The following is an 18,035-nucleotide window of genomic DNA, read 5'->3' on the forward strand; positions in this document are numbered from 1 at the left end:
GTTGTACCCAGCACCTCCACCAAATGTCACGGGGGTGAGAGAATGAATGCAATAAATATATTTACAAAATATATAGGGAGAGTCAGAGGAAGCTGCAGCCAAGATGGAAGAACAGCAGCAACAACAACATGAGCACGGTCGCTTTCATCGTCTTCGTCGTCTATGATGATCTTTCGATGCCGATGTCTTGTAACAATATTTTGAGTGAAAAAAAATATTTCCATGTACTCACTGACATTTATTTCAAGCGAAGTAAGGTTAGTCGTAGTTGAAAGATTTCAAGCAAATATTTTCATTCACAGGCGTTTGATGCGACGTTATATATATCAGCGGTGGTAACAAACTTGCACACGTAACGAAATATATTAAGGCAGTACCATTGTGAAATATCGTATATGATACTACTATTGTGATAGTATCTCCTATTCGTAGCTCTAACACTTCTTGCTCGAGCACTTTGTATTGTACTAACACTTGAGGCCTACATTATTTCAAACAGCCTTTGCACTTTTACAGCGAAAGCTGTTATGAGATCACAACTCGGGTCACTAGCAGTTGTCCGCCACCGCCACCGGTGTCCGTAACGACCTCACGCGAAAGTAGAAAAAGAAACCTTGAGCGACCTATAAGCATCGCCTCTCAAAATTCGCAGATCCCACGTACAGTGGGAATCAATGAAATGCGAAGCACGAATAAGAAAGGCTTATATGTACCTTTAAATTCAGCACAGCGTTACGAGGTGGAGGTAAACGATGCCGTACATGACTTCCGTGTCATGATTATTATGTTTGGTAATGTCGTTTACCTTCGTACTCTATTCACGTCACGTGATACCAAATATAGTATATGTAAAGCTAGCGAAACGGCCGCGAGCACGCTATTAGCATGCTATGTTGCCTTGTTCTTACATGACACGCGTGTCGGGATTGTCATGTTTGCACCAGTCATATATTTCGTCATCTATTCACGTCAAGTAACACGAAATTCGCTATATGTAAAGCAAGCAAAACGGCTGCGAGCGCATCATGAAGGGCCCAATTATAAACTCTAATATAGCGTTGACGCACGCGCACACTGGGCACAGCGACGCTACGTTAGCAAAACGCGAGTGCTCTATAGTCTTACGCCAGGTGCCACCGGCACGACCAGCGTCCGTCGGCGCGGCCCGATGGCAACCGGTGCGAAATTTGCGCCGATCCGTTACCCAGACAACACTGCGTCTCCCTCTTTTCGTGACAGAGTGACGCCGGACGCGCTTAAGCACCCATGCGTCATAGCAACGCAGTTCGGCGCGCGTCTGCGAGTATACGACAGGACCGGTGCCTGGCGTGGCAACGCTGTCGTGACGCGACAAAATGAACGCCAGTGAGCACGCACACCGCGTCACGTCAAAATGTATTGGCGCCCTGACTGTGGCATGTAGTCATGTTCTCACATGACACACATTTCATGATTATTATGTTTGCACCAGCCACTAACCTTCGTCATTCATTGACGTCTCGTAATACCAAATTTGGCATATGTCAGGCTAACGAAATGGCCGTGAGTGCATCATGAGTATGGCATGTAGTCACGTTGTTACATAATACGCATGTCGTGATTATCATGTTTGGAAGTGTCATTTACCTACGTCGTCCATTCACGTCGCGTAATACCGTGTTTGGTACATGTGAAGCTAGCGATACGGCCGTGAGCGCATCATGAATGTAGCATGTAGTTATGTTGTTACATGTCACGCATGTCATGTTTATCATGTTTGCACCAGTATCATACCTTCGTCATCTGTTCACGTACTGTAATACCAAATTTGGTATGTGTGACGCTAGCGAATTGGCCGTGAGCGCATCATGAGCGTGGCATGTAGTCATGTTGTTACTTGACACGCATGTCATTATTCTCATGTTAGGGTCTGTCCCTTGTGTTCACCATGCAATCATGCCATACCATAAGAGTTTTGCAACATGCCATGTAAACGAAACCACTGAGAGAGCTCCAGGACCATGAAATGGAAATCATTGCATTCATGACAAGATTTTTATGTTATGACTTGACAAATATTTTCTTCATACTGTCGTGTTATTCCATACCAAGTTTGGTATCGAAACCATTATCGAAACGGCCAGGAGAGCTAAATGTCGTAGGCGGATAGATAGATAGATAGATAGATAGATAGATAGATAGATAGATAGATAGATAGATAGATAGATAGATAGATAGATAGATAGATAGATAGATAGATAGATAGATAGATAGATAGATAGATAGATAGATAGATAGATAGATAGATAGATAGATAGATAGATAGATAGATAGATAGATAGATACGCTTAATGTCGACGAGGCTCGATAAGAATTGCTTCGCATTTAACAACTTGCACCAATGACACAGTTGGGCTTGAACCCCGGTCCTCTGGTTGCCAACCCAGTATTCTACCACTGATCTAACCGGTGCTTGTGACTTGTTGTCAAACTTGCCTTAGGCAGACTTGATGTCGAGAAATCACTCGCGTTAATACAGCTTATGAAGCGTTTCAAAACAGAAAAAGAACAAGCAGTCGTCGCACTATGTGAATAGTGTGACGAGTGGGCCGTCCAATGGTCCAACCCATCCCAAAAGCTTATTGTTGTTCCCCTATTAACTATGGCGCATAGCCACTTCCCATAAATTGTCATGGTCGTTAGCCACTGCATGAAAAATTGGCACAAAATGCCTTGCAAATATTTAGCGGATACCACCCTTCTCAAAAGAATGATGAAAAATCGCATAGCGAATGACGGCCTTTTACCCAAATGTATCTGTTAATATTGACCGAGTGGGTATCAAGCAAGTGTGCTTCCAGTAGTTAACCAATGCGTGTTTAGAAAAGGCTCTGAAGGGCCGCTCTTCTAACTTTCGTGGTGACTGTGCAGCGCCTTCCGCGCAGGCCTGGTGGTTTTTTGGTCAGGATGTATAACAGGCTCAAAGCAGCTATATTGCATTGTGACAATATTCGTCGTTCTCTCACTTTGAAAATCTCGACGTCGGAAATGTGGAAACACTATGTGTTCATAAAATGAACAGTAAAAAAACATCAAAGTATTAAAATGCTGAACCGCAATATTTTTATGTTGATAATTATATGCAGAGCATTTACCGAAGAATTGAAAGTACAAGTTGCATTTCGACGTGGCAAATGATGACCTCCAGTGAAAGTGATGGGGAAGTAAATAGTTATTGTACTTTTTAGTTCCGGCACTGCGACCACGTTCTGGCAGTTGTAGTGTATTTAAAATGAAAAGAAACACAATTAAAAATCTGATCTACACGTCATTGACAGGATAGAGTTATGCATTTCTCACTAACATTTGTATTTTCAATACGTTTCGAAGCCTCAACGTACATACGTTCCCAAGCCATGGAGCTCAGCCATGCTACTTCAAAAGTTGCAGAAGCACCACCTCCTCCTTCAATAACCCATTTCTCTTCCTCTAAGTCGAAAGTACAGAAACAATATTTATTTAGGAAAGAGTCTACAAGTGAGAAGAAAAAGATGGCGATCAGTGGAACCTTTCACACTCGCATGCAGCGATATTAATATAGAATTCCGGAAAGAAGGCGATGCCATGCAGTGCGGCTTCATTAAGCTTATCCTTCAACCTTTAGTACGGGAGTATTCTTGATAAAACAAGTCTGGATCTACCAAATCACCTGCGAGTCGTCCTGATAAGGCCCAAGGTCGGGGTTCAGGTCTAGCATATGGTGGCCTTTTGCGAACGATACCAGGCCGAGGAGCAAGACCAGGAGCGTCGTGTGAACAGCCATGGCCGAAACAAGTAGTTTCCACTGTGCAGCTCGAGTTTTCACAAGGTGGTGAACTTTCTAGGCAGCAGCGATTTATACACATGGCAGAGTCGCAACTCGCGCATCGCAGATGTTATGTGTCTTCCTTTTTAATGAACGGGAAACTGCACGTCAAGTACGACCCTACATAATCTGACAGAGTACACGTCCCTGCAGTGATTAGTTTCATTTATATATATACACATAAGTATTCAAGGCAGGGGAAACAGAACACGTACTGCTCTATGACGGAGTAGGTTCACTTCGTACGTCGGTCACAAGAGTAGCATTTACACGAGAATGATGTCAGTAAATTACAGTGCGGCAACACGCTGCGCCTCGAATCGAAGTCTTCTTTTTTTTCTGAAGAAGAGAAATACGTAATTTTCGGTAATTTGTCGGTAATTTTATAAGCCGACCGAAACGCTTAGCGTGTGGATATATATATATATATATATATATATATAAGGGAAAGAAGTGTATACCTAAGGGCTCGTTTTTCAGTGTTTTAACACAATATTAATGAGATATAACAGACAGTAATGCCAAGGAATGTACAGGGGAAGTTATTAGAACCAATGGAATGTAAATAAGAAGAAACAAAAGTACATGAAAAAATAACCGGCCATGAGCAGGAAACGAACCTACGACCTTCGAATAACGCGTTCGATGCTCTAACCACTGAGATACCAAAGCGGCCTTCTCTCCATCCACTTTTTTGGGTTTATATGTGAATTTAGAAGTAGGAGTGACAGTCAGCGCCATCTATAAGCCAAACGGCGAGTGTGAAAACACTCTTATGCGCATGTTTTGGCGTCACGTAGCACGTGAACTTATTATGAGCGGGCAGCTGATTAATTGTCCCTCTTATACAACCTAAACACACCAACTCTGCCAGTACGAGACCCTCGTTCAATGAAATAAGGGAAAGAAGTGTTTACCTAAGGGCTCGTTTTTCTGTGTTTTAACACAATATTAATGAGATATAACAGACAGTAATGCCAAGGAATGTACAGGGGACGTTATTAGAACCTATGGAATGTAAATAAGAAGAAAAAAAAGTGGATAAAAAAATAACGAGCCGTGAGTTATATCTCATATATATATATATATATATATATATATATATATATATATATATATATATATATATATATATATATATATATATATCGACGTTCTTGTAATTAGATGACAACTCGCCAGCTCGTCAGCCGCAGAGCAGCGACTCCTGTTAATTAAATAAGTGACAAAACTCAGCGTATGGAAGGCTCTCATGCTAACCAACACCCTCTCCCTCCGCCCTCTTGAATTGCATTCCCAATAAATTGTTTCAAAATGTAAGTAATATAATTTGGGTGAAAAAATATTTCTATGCACTCACTGACATTTAAATAAAGCGAAGTAAGGTTAGTGGTAGCTGAAAATTTTCTAGCAAACATTTTCGCTCACAGGCATTTGATGCTACGTCCTATAGATCAACCGCAAGTGGACATGGAGAAAACCGCAAGTGGACCAGGAGGAGCCCTAATGGCGAAAATAAGAAAGAAATAGACTTTATAAAGAGTGCACAACCAGGAATCGTGCAGAATGTGGAAGTGGTTGGCAAGGTACGATGCAGTGACCATAGAATGGTACGGTCTCGAATTCGCCTAAACTTGAAAAAGGAACGACAGAAACTGATACGCAAGAAGCCAATCAATGAGCTAGCACTGAGAGGGAAAGTACAGGAATTCAGAGTGTCACTGCAGAACAGGTACTCGGCTCTTAGTGAGGAAACAAACCTTAGCGTAGATACAATGAATGATAATTTGACGAGTATTATTACGGAGTGTGCAGTGGAAGGTGCAGGCAGGGCAGTTAGACAGAACACTGGCAAGCTTTCCCAGGAAACAAAAAACCTAATTAAGAAGCGTCAAATCATGGAAGTGTCAAGTACAACAGACGAAAGAGAACTGGCAGAGCTTTCGAAGTTGATTAATAGACGTAAGGTGTGCGATGTAAGAAGGTATAACATGGAGAGAATTGAACACGCTCTGAAAAACGGAGGAAGCGTCAAAGCAGTGAAGAGTAAACTTGGGATAGGAAAAAGTCGGATGTATGCACTAAGGGACAAAGAAGGCAAAATAACTACCAATATGGATAGGATAGTTAAAATAGCGGAGGAGTTTTACAGAGATCTGTACAGTAGCCAAGACAACCACGACCTTAATACTATAAGAACTAGCAGTAACCCATATGACACCCCACCAGTAATGATAGACGAAGTCAGAAAAGCTTTGGAGAGCATGCAAAGAGGCAAAGGTGCTGGTGAGGATCAGGTAACATCAGATCTGCTGAAAGATGGAGGACAGATTGTGTTAGAAAAACTAGCCACCCTGTTTACGAGGTGTCTCCTGACGGGAAGAGTACCAGAGTCTTGGAAGAACACTAACATCATCTTAATACATAAGAAAGGAAATGACAAGGACTTGAAGAATTACAGGCTGATCAGCTTGCTCTCTGTAGTGTACAAGCTATTTACAAAGGTAATTGCTAACAGAGTAAAGAAAACAATAGAATTCAATCAACCGAAGGAACAAGCAGGATTTCGAACAGGCTACTCAACAATTGACCACATTCGTACTATCAATCAGGTAATAGAGAAATGCTCAGAGTATAACCAACCACTATACATAGCCTTCATAGATTACGAGAACGCATTTGATTCGGTATAAATATCAGCCGTCATGCAGACACTGCGGAATGAGGGCGTAGATGAAGTATATATAAACATTCTGGAAGAAATCTACAGGGGATCAACTGCTACCATAGTGCTTCATAAAGAAAGCAACAGAATACCAATCAAGAAGGGTGTAAGGCAGGGGGACACAATCTTCCCAATGCTATTTACCGCGTGCTTCCAGGAGGTTTTCAGAAGCCTAGAATGGGAACAGTTAGGGATAAGAGTTAATGGAGAATACCTTAGTAACCTGCGCTTCGCCAATGACATTGCATTGCTGAGTAACTCAGGGGACAAATTGCAACTCATGATTACGGAGTTAGACAAGGAGAGCAGAAAAGTGGGTCTTAAAATTAATCTGCAGAAAACGAAAGTAATGTACAACAACTTCGGAAAAGAGAAGCGCTTCGAGATAGGTAATAGTGTTCTTGAAGTTTTAAAAGATTATGTCTACTTAGGGCGGGTAATAACCGCAGAGCCTAACCACGAGATTGAAGTAACTAGAAGAATAAGAATGTGGTGGAGCACATTCGGCAAGCACTCTCAAATTATGACTAGGTTGCCACTATCCCTCAAGAGGAAGGTATCTAACAGCTGTATCTTGCCGGTACTTAGCTACGGAGCAGAAACCTGGAGACTTACAAAGAGGGTTCGGCTTAAATTGAGGACGATGCAGCGAGCAATGAAAAGAAAAATGGTAGGTGTAACCTTAAGAGACAAGAAGAGAGCAGAGTGGATTAGGGGACAAACGGGGTTTAAGGATATCATAGTTGAAATAAAAAAGAGGAAATGGACATGGACCGGGCATGTAGCGCATAGACAGGATAGCCACTGGTCATTAAGGGTAACTAACTGGATTCCCAGAGAAGGGAAGCGGGTTAGGGGGAGACAGAAGGTTAGGTGGGCAGATGAGATTAAGAAGTTTGCGGGTATAAATTGGCAGCAGCAAGCACAGGACCGGGTTAACTGGCGGAACATGGGAGAGGCCTTTGTCCTGCAGTGGACGTAGTCAGGCTGATGATGATGATGATGATGATGATGATGATGATGATGATGATGATGATGATGATGATATAGATCAGCGGTACCCTACTCACGGTGTAAGATAGAACTTTAGGTGGGGACACTTCTCGGCTATCTTATGGGACGTGATCGGCCAGAGAAAGTAACAGAGACATGCGTTCGTCGGACCACTGCTGGCAGCGCACCTCTCGGCAAGTCAGCGCAACTTAAAAATAAAAAAAATTCACGCACCGTTGCTATGCAACCGGTGAGGGTGGTGGCAACGCCGGCGTTCCGAAAGCGTCGCGTTTTTCATTCACAAAAAAAAATGGCAGATCCCACGTACAGTGGGAATCGATGATATGCAAAACAAGAATGAGAAACGTCGATATGCCACTTTCAAATCGCACAACGTTACGAGGTGGAGGTAAATGATGCCGTACATGACTTCCGTGTCATGATTATAGTGTTTGGATGTGTCGTTTACCTTCAGAATCTATTCACGTCACGTGATACCTAATTGAGTATATGTGGAGCTAGCGAAATAACCGCAAGCACGCCATGATTGTTGTCTGTTGTCATGTTCTTACATGACACGCGTGTTAGGATTATCATGTTTGCACCAGTCATATATTTCGTCATTCATTCACGTCACGTAACACGAAATTTCATATATGTGGAGCTAGCAAAACGGCCGCGAGCACATCATTAGGGGCCCAATATACTCCAATGTAGCGTTGACGCGCGCGCACCCTGGGCACAGCGACGCTATACGTTAGCAAAACGCGAGCACTTTATAGTCCGATGCCAGGCACGACCAGCGCACGTCGGCACGGCCCGACGCTGCATTTCGCGCTGATGGGTTACCCAGGCAACACTACGTCTCCCTCTTTTTGTGACGGAGGTACGCTGGACGTGCTGAAACGCGCATGCGTCAAAGCAACGCAGTGCGGCGCGTGCCTGCGAGTATATGGCAGGACCGGCGCCTGGCGTGGCAACGTCGGCGTGCCGCGACGAAATAAACGCCGGCGAGCACGCGTACCGTATTACGTCGAAATGTATTCGCACGTTGACTGTGGCGTGTAGTGATGTTCTCACAAGACACGCATCACATGATTATCATGTTTGCACCAGTCACACACCTTCGCCATCCATTCGCGTCACATAATACCAAATTTGGCATATATGAAGCTAGCGAAACGGCCGTGAGCGCTTCGTTAGTGTGGCATCTAGTCATGTTTTTATATGGCATGGATGTCGTGATTATCATGTTTGTTTGTGTCATTTATTTACGTCGTCCGTTCACGACGCGTAATACCGAGTTTGGTACATGTGAAGCTAGCGAAACGGCCGCGAGCGCATCATCATGCGTAGCACGTAGTCATGTTGTTGCATAACACGCATCTCATGTTTATCATGTTTGCACCAGTATCATACCTTCGTTATCCATTCATGTCCCGTAATACCAAATTTGGTATAACTGAAGTTACTGAAACGGGCACCAGCGCATCATGAGCGTGGCATGTAGCCATGTTGATGCATGACACGCATCTCATGATTATCATGTTTGCACCAGTCACATACCTTGGTCATCCATTCACATACTATAATACAAAATTCGGAATATGTGATGCTAGCGAAACGGCCACGAGCGCATCATGAATGTGGCGTGTAGTCATGTTGTTACATGACACCCATGTCATTATTTTCATGTTATGGTCTAACGCTTGAGTTCGCCATGCAATCATGTCATGCCATACCAGTTTTGCAACATGCCATGCAAACGAAACCACTGCAAGAGCTGCAGCACCGTGAAATGTAAATTATGACACTCAAGACACATGTGTCATGATTTTCACGTTATGGCTAGTCAAATATGTTCTTCATACAGCCATGTTATGCCATACCAAGTTTGTTATTTATCGATACCAGTATCGAAACGGCCAGGAGAGCTAAAATTCTTAAACCTGTTTCACATGCGAGCGATTTTCTTCCAAGTGCGGAGTGGCAGCCGCCGCGCCAGGCCAAAACAGGTTTTTACCGCGGCGACTAGACGCCCTTGTGAAATTCGCCAGAGTTAGAAAAATTCGCTAGCGGCACAAGCGGCAGAGTGACCAGTGACGTCGTTTGATACGTGATGACGGGGGTAGAGTCGAGAAGTTGACGCGCGCGCGGCGAGGAACTGGTTCCACAACACATGCCTAGAAACATGCATCTAAATTACACGGTCCAATGCTACCAATTGAATGTCACTATGTCCCGACGGCAAAGGTGTGGTGTGAAATGATGTGATACTTCGGGTTTCCTGCTCACAATCGCAGCATTTATGGACGCAAATGCAAGCTAAAGCAACAATTGCTGCGTAGTCCCTTACCTGCGCCGCGCACAATTGTATATACAGCAGCCAAAGAACCGGAACAACGAGCGTATCACGTACATTATGCTACCTGCCGTTGGTGAAACATCCTGGGGTGCTTTACTGAATCATTGAAAAATCTAAGAGGCTTACTGTTTAGGGTGGAAGCATACGAATCCGAGCGCCAGAAGAGATGTAGACCCTTCAGAAAACGACAATGAAGGATGTGTTCGCGTGAGCCAAAGGGTGACCACAAACACTGCCGAAGCTTACTACTTAGAGTTTTTATAAAAACTCTTATGTTGACTCAAGCGAACAGGTACAAAAATTTAGGTATAAATTGTTGAATCTCGTCCAGGGACTGACAAGGCCAAGGGTCCAACGGGCAAACAACAGCGTTTATTGCCGAAGCGTACGACTGGGGTTACATCACGGGAATGGGAGACAGTGCTTTGAGCGTTACCATTTAAGCACTAGTGGGCGCATGCGCACTAACGACAGTTCGGTTATCAGGTGTGCTATCGCGAACACCACACTTCCTCTGCTTTTATTCGGAAGCTAATAGTTCACGTTCCCTCTCAGAACCAATCAGGCGGTCGGCGATTTCGTAGCGGGTAGCGCCGATCCAGGTCGCCTCGAGAAGTGTCTGTCAGCAACGTCGGTGGTGAAGGCGAAACCCTAGCTGCAGGCAATGAAGGTGCTGGCTCCGGTTCGGTGTCACTCTGTGGCCACACGGAGAAACCGTCGTCTTGCGCGACGTCTTCGGCAAGCCCTGCCGTGCCTTGAAGTAGCTGGTTCTTGTGGCGCCGCCACTCGAAGCATCCTGAAGATGTCGACGCTCGTACCCTGAAAGACACTGGTCCACTTTGAGCCATCACCACAGCTGGTACCCATTTGGGCTGTCCCCTGTAATTTCGTGCAAGTACATGATCACCAACACTCACGTCACGCACACGACACTGTCGGTTCACCGTCTGTCTGAACTGATTGTAAGCCACCCTTTCCCCCACGGCGGGTTTGAGTACATCGAGGCGGGTGCGCAAACGTCGCCCCAACAACAAGTTGGCTGGTGCCTCGTGTGTCGTAGCGTGGGGCGTGTTGCGATAAGCGAGCAGAAACTTGTTGAGCTTTACCTTCATAGGTTGATGCACGTCATCCTTTTTTAGCGCGTTCTTCAGGGTCTGTACGAAACGCTCCGCAAGTCCATTGGTGCTGGGATTGTAGGGGGCTGTTTGCACGTGTCGGCAACCCATCTCCCTTACAAACTGCTTGAACTCCTCTGACGTGAACTGTGGGCCGTTATCCGACACGATTGTCTCAGGGAACCCAAAACGAGCGAAAACATCTCGTAAGCACTCAATTGTTGCATCTGCAGTAGTTGAACGCATCATAAAAACTTCGGGCCACTTCGAGTGAGCATCGACCACTATAAGAAACATTGACTGTTGAAATGGTCCTGCAAAATCTATATGTATGCGCTGCCACGGCGCTGAGGGCCAGGCCCAAGGGTGCAACGGAGCTTTGCAAGGGGCACTGCGCTGTTCTTGGCAATCTGTACATGACTGCACCATACGCTCAAGGTCCCCCTCGATGGACGGCCACCAGACGTAACTACGCGCAAGCGCCTTGCTGCGAACTATACCTGGGTGACCCTCGTGTAATTCGGCCAGAACTGCTCTCTGCAGCTTTGCGGGAATGACTACCCGCGTTCCCAGCAAAATGCATCCTCCATGCAATGTCAGTTGATTGCGTCTGGCGAAGTATTGTTTCAGTCTATGGTCATTGACAAATATTGGCCAGCCTGTGCTTATGCACTCTTTTACTTTCGCCAGATCGTTATCCTGCTCTGTGGCATGGGCAATTCCCTTGCTCGACACTGGTAGGGAGGCCAGCCGCAATGAATAGAAAGTCTCTTCCGACTCCTGCGTTTCGTCTTTCACACATGGTAGCGGCAAACGGGAGCAAAAATCGGCTTCTGCGTTATCGGCTGATTTTCTAAAAAGAAGGTCGTATCTGTATGCCGACAACGTCACAGCCCACCGCTGTAGGCGCGCAGCCGCGATAGGCGGAATACCTGTTGTTGGCCCCAAAATTTGCTGTAAGGGTTTATGATCAGTGATTAAAGTGAATGCGCGGCCATAAATATAGCAGTGAAACTTTTTTATGCCAAAGATTATGGCCAGCGCCTCTTTTTCAAGCTGGCTATATTTCTTCTCTGCCTCGGAAAGCGTGCGCGAAGCAAAAGCAACTGGCCTAGACTTCCCGTCCTCAAAAACATGGGAGAGCACTGCACCTACCCCATACTGCGATGCGTCACAGGCCAGCTTTAATGGCCTATCCGGGTCGTAGTGGGCCAGCACCTGCGGCGATGACAGCATTCTTTTAACTTCGTTGAACGCGTCTCGGCAGCAGTCGTCCCAACACCAAGGAGCGTCTTTCCGTAAAAGCTGGTAAAAAGGCACAGCCATTGTTGAAAGATTAGGCACAAACTTTCCATAATAATTAACGACACCCAGGAAGGACTGCAGTTGCTGCTTGTTTGTCGGTGCGGCAGCGTTTATGACTGCTTCAATTTTCTCTGGTGACGCAGATATTCCTGCTGCAGTAATTTTGTGCCCCAGGTAACAGAGCTCATTTTGAAAGAACGCGCATTTTTCTTTCTTTATTTTGACGCCTCGCTCCAGCAACCGTTTCAAGAGTGCGTCTAGGTTTACCAGGTGTTCTTCAGCGTTTCTTCCTGTGACTAAGATGTCATCGAGATAACAACAAACTCCGTTTAGGCCCTTCAGCATTGTGTCCATTATTTTCTGAAAAATACCTGGTGCTGACGCTATTCCGAAAGGTAGCCTGTTGACTGCAAACAGCCCTTTCCGCGTGTTCAAAGTCAAGTACTTCTTCGACTCTTCTGACATGAGTACTTGTTGGTATGCCCTGTTAAGGTCGATCTTACTAAAGTGCATTCCCCCGGCCAACGCAGCTAATAGGTCATCAATTTTAGGTAGCGGGTAGTGTGTGATGTCCAGAGAGGGGTTTATCGTTGTCTTATAATCCCCACAGAGACGTATGCTTCCATCTTTTTTTATCACTGGCACGGCGGGCGTGGCATATTCTGATGTATTCACGGGTGTGAGTATTCCCAGCTGCACCAATTTTTCTATCTCTGCTTCTACTGCTGACTGCAGTGCGAATGGCACATTGCGTGCCTTCAGGAACCTCGGCCGGTGATCGGCTTTGAAGAACAGCTCGGCCCTTTCGTCTGTGATAGCGCCTAGCTCATCCTTAAACAGCATTTTGTATTTTTCGAGCAACGATTCTAGCCTTTCCTTCGTTCGCGAGGACAAGTCGAACACTGACCTTGAGACGTGGTTGAGGCCCCAAATCTGGTTCCAGTTTAGCCGTACTGTGCGCAGCCATTCACGCCCTAGCAGTGGTGGTCCTGCTTGATCGACGAGGTAGAGTGGTAGTTTCGCCGTCTGCTCCCCGTGCTGCACCTTGACGACCGCCACGCCGCAAGGTTGGACGAGTGCTCCGGTATAGGTGCGCAGGACGATGTCTGTTGGTCCGCATCTGGCTGAAGGGAACTGCTGCTTGAACTGCTTGTAAGGCATGATAGACACCGCGGCTCCCGTGTCAAGTTCCATTTCCACCAGTGCTCCATCTATTTTCAGTCCCACAAAAATAGGAGTGCGGCCGGACGCCACTTGTTCCGAAACGCCTATGGGTGGCACCTGCGTGACCACTTTCAGCGTTTTCACTCTCCGTTTCTGCTGATACCCGCCACAATATTGCCCGTTGCTGCGACAGGCCCTTTGAATATGCCCTTTCTTTCCACACTTATAGCACGTATTATTAACGTGAGGGCATACTGAATGAGTGTGGCTCGGAGAACCGCAGCGATAACAAGCCAGTCGCTGCTTACCGGAAATCGCTTGCGCCTCGTACAAATCAGCAGGGTCATAATTGCATTCTCCCTCCATTTTGTGCAGCTGTGTGGCCACTGACTCTACGACTCTAGTCTCGGCAACATTCTTCCGGGCCGCTTCCATGGCCAGGGCGCGCTCGACTGCTTTCGGGAACGTCAGTTTGTCGTCCTCGGTAAAGAGTACTCGCTGCACGTCCTCTCGCAGTAGTCCACAGACAAAACGATCCCGCAGCGCTTCGTCCAAATTTGCTCCAAACTGACAACTCTGGGACAACTTCCGAAGTTCAGCAACATATTCGGGCAGAGACTCGCCTTCGTGCTGTGCTCTGCGGTAAAACTTTGCTCGTTCCCCGATTATGGACGGCTTTGGGGCAAGATGTGCATCCAAGAGGCTCTTCAGTTGCTCGAAACTTTTTCCCGATGGTAGGTCCGGTGCAGCCAACGACTTCAGCAACCCATACGTACGCGGTCCGATGATGCTGAGGAATGCGTGTACCTTGTCGCTGTCGGGAACCTTGTTGACAATCAGAAAAGAGGTCAACCTCTCCTTGTATGCCGTCCAGTCGCTTGCAGTAACGTCGAATGACTCCATCTGGCCCAGCTGCCCTCTGCTCACCATCTGGCCCAGCTGCTCACCAGACCGCATTGTCGCTTCTTCACCACACTGCTCGCTACTCTTCATTTTTCATCCCATCCTCGTCGCCAGTGTTGAATCTCGTCCAGGGACTGACAAGGCCAAGGGTCCAACGGGCAAACAACAGCGTTTATTGCCGAAGCGTACGACTGGGGTTACATCACGGGAATGGGAGACAGTGCTTTGAGCGTTACCATTTAAGCACTAGTGGGCGCATGCGCACTAACGACAGTTCGGTTATCAGGTGTGCTATCGCGAACACCACATAAATTTTGCGAGTTGTGTATACTGGGCTGACAGAAACCTCGTTCAGCGTCCCAATGTTAAATCACTGAAAGCAAAAGCAATGAATCAGAGAAGCATGGGAAGTGCTGCGCAAAACACGCTCGCAGTTCTTAAGCATTCACCTAGCTGGAGCAGGTGTATAATTAACCATACAAGCAAACTTTTTCGCTTCTCCATGATCAGTTATATCTGTTATATGAGCGCGCAAGAAGAATCATACGTGAAAAAGCCAGGACAAAACAAAAAGCAACTGCGAACGTTGCTTATTTGTTGTAAGATACATGTTAAAACTAGTTCAATCAGTGTACAAACGCGTAAAAGTCGAGTGGCTATTGATGATGAACCTCGTAGCCCAGGGGCGCCAAATGAAGGACACTTGGAGGAGAGCGCGGCTTTCAGATACCACTGAAAACAGCGGTTGACCGGCGCCTTCCGCGGACAACACTGCCCGCTAGAGCGGCGGGCGTCGGCGCTGTCGCGCAACAGCAGCGGCGCATGTGAAACTAACGCGCGTCTGCACGTCCTCCTGCCGCTCATCGCCGCCGCTCGTTCGCTCGCATGTGAAACAGGCTTAAGCCAGCGTTTCCAAACCGTCCTGCAGAAACAGGCAGAAGACCGCAAAATAACGCAGGTCAACAAAGCAACGCCGCTCGCGTGCTCGGGGGGTTGGACTTGTTAAGGCACGTCACGTGCACGTGACATCTTGGCTGGATGCCTGAGAGGGCGGGGAGAGATTTGGCATGCGAAGGCTACGCGGAGGAGTGGCAGGGGTTTCGAGCTCGGGAGGAGTGGCAGGGGTTTCGAGCTCGCCTCTTCTCATTCTCGTTTCGCGCCGCTTCAAAAACCCCGTTTTCTCCGCTAGTGAAGAACCGATTCAAAACATTTTTGTGGCAAAATGTTCCTCATCGGACACCCAACAACTCCCACGGTCTAAATAAATTTCGATAAAGGGCCTGGCGAGTGACCCTTTAAGACATGCTGCTGTCGCGTCAACTGCGTGGCCCTTTTGGAGAAACAGTTTTTTTTTTCAGAACCCAATTAACAGGTCGCTATTCCTACTAAGTTTTGAATCATAATCCTACCCCCCCCCCCCCCCCCGCCTACCCGCGCCGCCGCCGATCCGATGGACCCCGCGTCGTTGACACGCCGCCGCAGAAGGTCGAAACATCGGCGCGCCGCCACCTGCGATTTCGGTACCGGTGCACAGGTCTAGTCCAGAGACTTTCAGATAAAAAGAAAATACTGCTTATAAAGTGACTACGTGCTTTTGGAAATAACTACTGAAGCTACAAAGAGTAAGCTTTTTGTCGCACCGGAAAAACTGGGTCGAAAAAAAAAACAAGAACGGTTGTTGGTCAAAATGAAAACGTGACTTACGGCGTGTTCGACACGTCTGTATGAAAAAGTTAACTGAAGGCACCAAGGAGGGCTTTCCACAGCAGAGAAAATAAGCCAACTCACCCATAGTGGCCGACAATTTACAAGTTCTTTATGCTAAAGAACGAGGCAATGGATGGCGCTGTTGCCTCGATGACCGGCTCTGAGATAGCCGTAAGTCTGCTTCTTGGTAATGACGGGCCACTCGATGAGGCGAACTTTTACCGCAGCCTGGCAACACTCGAGAAACCATAGCTGGACGTGCGCGGGAACGTCACACACCGTAAGCCTGACGACGCCGCTGCGAACGACTGACGTCGCGTCATCTGGTGCTGCTTCGATGACCTTATTGTGGCGAATAGGCTCACAGGCAACGCAACGGAGCTGGCCCCCACGCCTGTCTATGCGTACGTCCAGTTCCCGGAGGTCGGAGCAAACAGTCAGCAAACGGCGTACGGCGGACTGGCTTGGAAACACGCAAGGGGGCGCTGAGAACGCACGCAAGGTCTTCAGCGTTCCTTCGGGGAGCTGTGCCACTAGGTCGAGGTCCGGATGAAAGTGGAATGAAGTTAGGTTTAGCTCAACCACGTGCTCCAGGGCGACAGAGAAAAACTGGCGAAGGATGTCGTGGTACGCGGCGTCCACAATTGGGTAAAACATACTGGAGGGCGCTAGCGGGAGTAGCAGGAGACAAAGTTCGCGGACGTTCGTCCAGTACTTTCGGTGACTCGCCAGACAAAAGGACTCTCCTATCGAGTCGGAGATTACGGCAACAACTGCGACCTGTGATGGAAGCCCTCCGTGCGGGACGTGGTCTAATTCAACGCAGCTCCACGAGTCTTCCGGCCTCCTCTGATGACGGACGTTGGCGCAGAAGGTAGCACAGTTCGTGAACTTCGATGATAGTACCGGCTGGTACGGAAATGGAACTGACACCTCGGATGTGAACACGAACGTTCCCAGCGTGACAACATCGTCGTGAAGGTGGCGACACTGTGACAGGGCATTCGAGAAGTATCCCCACACGAGGTGGACGTGTAGTTCGGTCAGGTCGGGGCAAAAGGTCAGCAGCTTCCGGAGGAGCTCGAAGTTGCGGTCGACGCCTGCAACCTCGACGTACATTTGGCGCAGGCTGTGGGTCACAGCGACGCCCTGCGTTTCAGCCGCTATACGACGCACGTTACTAATCTGAGAGTCGACCACTTCTTCAAGTCTTCCACGAGCGATAACTCGATATACTGCAGATGCCGGAGCTGTTTCAGCATCAGCTGGAGCAGCTGGCTCGGCTGTAGCGGGCAGGCGACGCAGCGCAGGCCCCGGAGTCTCACACAGCGGCCAATTTGCGCGCACAGCAGTGCTGGTCTGCTGACAAAGCAGTTTGTGAGTACCAATTCGCAGATGGTATTTGTGTTCGTTGCGTCCAGTCGACGGACCAAGTCGGACACACCTTCGTTCATAGAGAGACGCATGGTCACTGCATGCGCGCTCCCTGTCATTGTTAGTCCATGCGGCTTTCTTCTTTGAGCGTCAAGTGTGGGGAGGGTGTGTGCTACCGGCGCGTAGAATGGACGAACCTTCAGGTACAAATATAGTGGATTAATCTTCGAACATACATGTTAAATTACACGCGATGGACGTGACGTCACAAAATTGTGATGGTGTTACAGTTGACTCATGTGATTTACTCTCGGATAAGGTGATATAGTTGCCTACGAATGTATACTTAAGAAGTCATATTACGGGAGTGGTGAGCACGTGTAATGTGAAAAGTTAGCTTATAGTCAGCACATTTCCTGTGCTGATAGTACACCCTTGCAATCTATAACGTATCTCGAGTGATCACCCGAGTAGACGGTAGCTTCCAATATTGGTGAGAAGCAACGAGATTAGCGATACGACAATCGGTGTCACACCATA

At 47.3% G+C, this 18,035-nt stretch overlaps 2 protein-coding genes across 2 annotated transcripts in view; both read right to left on the reverse strand.

Moving 5' to 3' along the window:
- LOC119159888 (uncharacterized) overlaps positions 1 to 3,888 on the reverse strand; it is a 45,641-nt gene extending 41,753 nt beyond the window's left edge. Inside the window, exon 1 of the mRNA XM_037412698.2 lies at positions 3,689 to 3,888. Within this exon, the coding sequence (XP_037268595.2) occupies positions 3,689 to 3,802 (114 nt within the window). The 5' untranslated portion in view covers positions 3,803 to 3,888. The remainder of the gene's footprint in view (positions 1 to 3,688) is intronic.
- A 12,127-nt stretch (positions 3,889 to 16,015) lies between these two features.
- LOC142785378 (uncharacterized) lies at positions 16,016 to 17,659 on the reverse strand. The gene has a single exon (XM_075883853.1). It carries the CDS (start codon positions 17,238 to 17,240, stop codon positions 16,236 to 16,238), a length of 1,005 nt encoding a protein of 334 aa, XP_075739968.1. The 5' UTR covers positions 17,241 to 17,659; the 3' UTR covers positions 16,016 to 16,235.
- Between the last annotated feature and the right edge of the window lie 376 nt (positions 17,660 to 18,035).

Source organism: Rhipicephalus microplus, unplaced genomic scaffold (genome assembly GCF_043290135.1).
Source record: "Rhipicephalus microplus isolate Deutch F79 unplaced genomic scaffold, USDA_Rmic scaffold_21, whole genome shotgun sequence".
NCBI lineage: Eukaryota > Metazoa > Arthropoda > Arachnida > Ixodida > Ixodidae > Rhipicephalus > Rhipicephalus microplus.

Coding starts and splice junctions, on each gene's coding strand:
- LOC142785378 (XM_075883853.1), bottom strand. CDS start 17,240: ATGTACGTCGAGGTTGCAGGCGTCGACCGCAACTTCGAGCTCCTCCGG.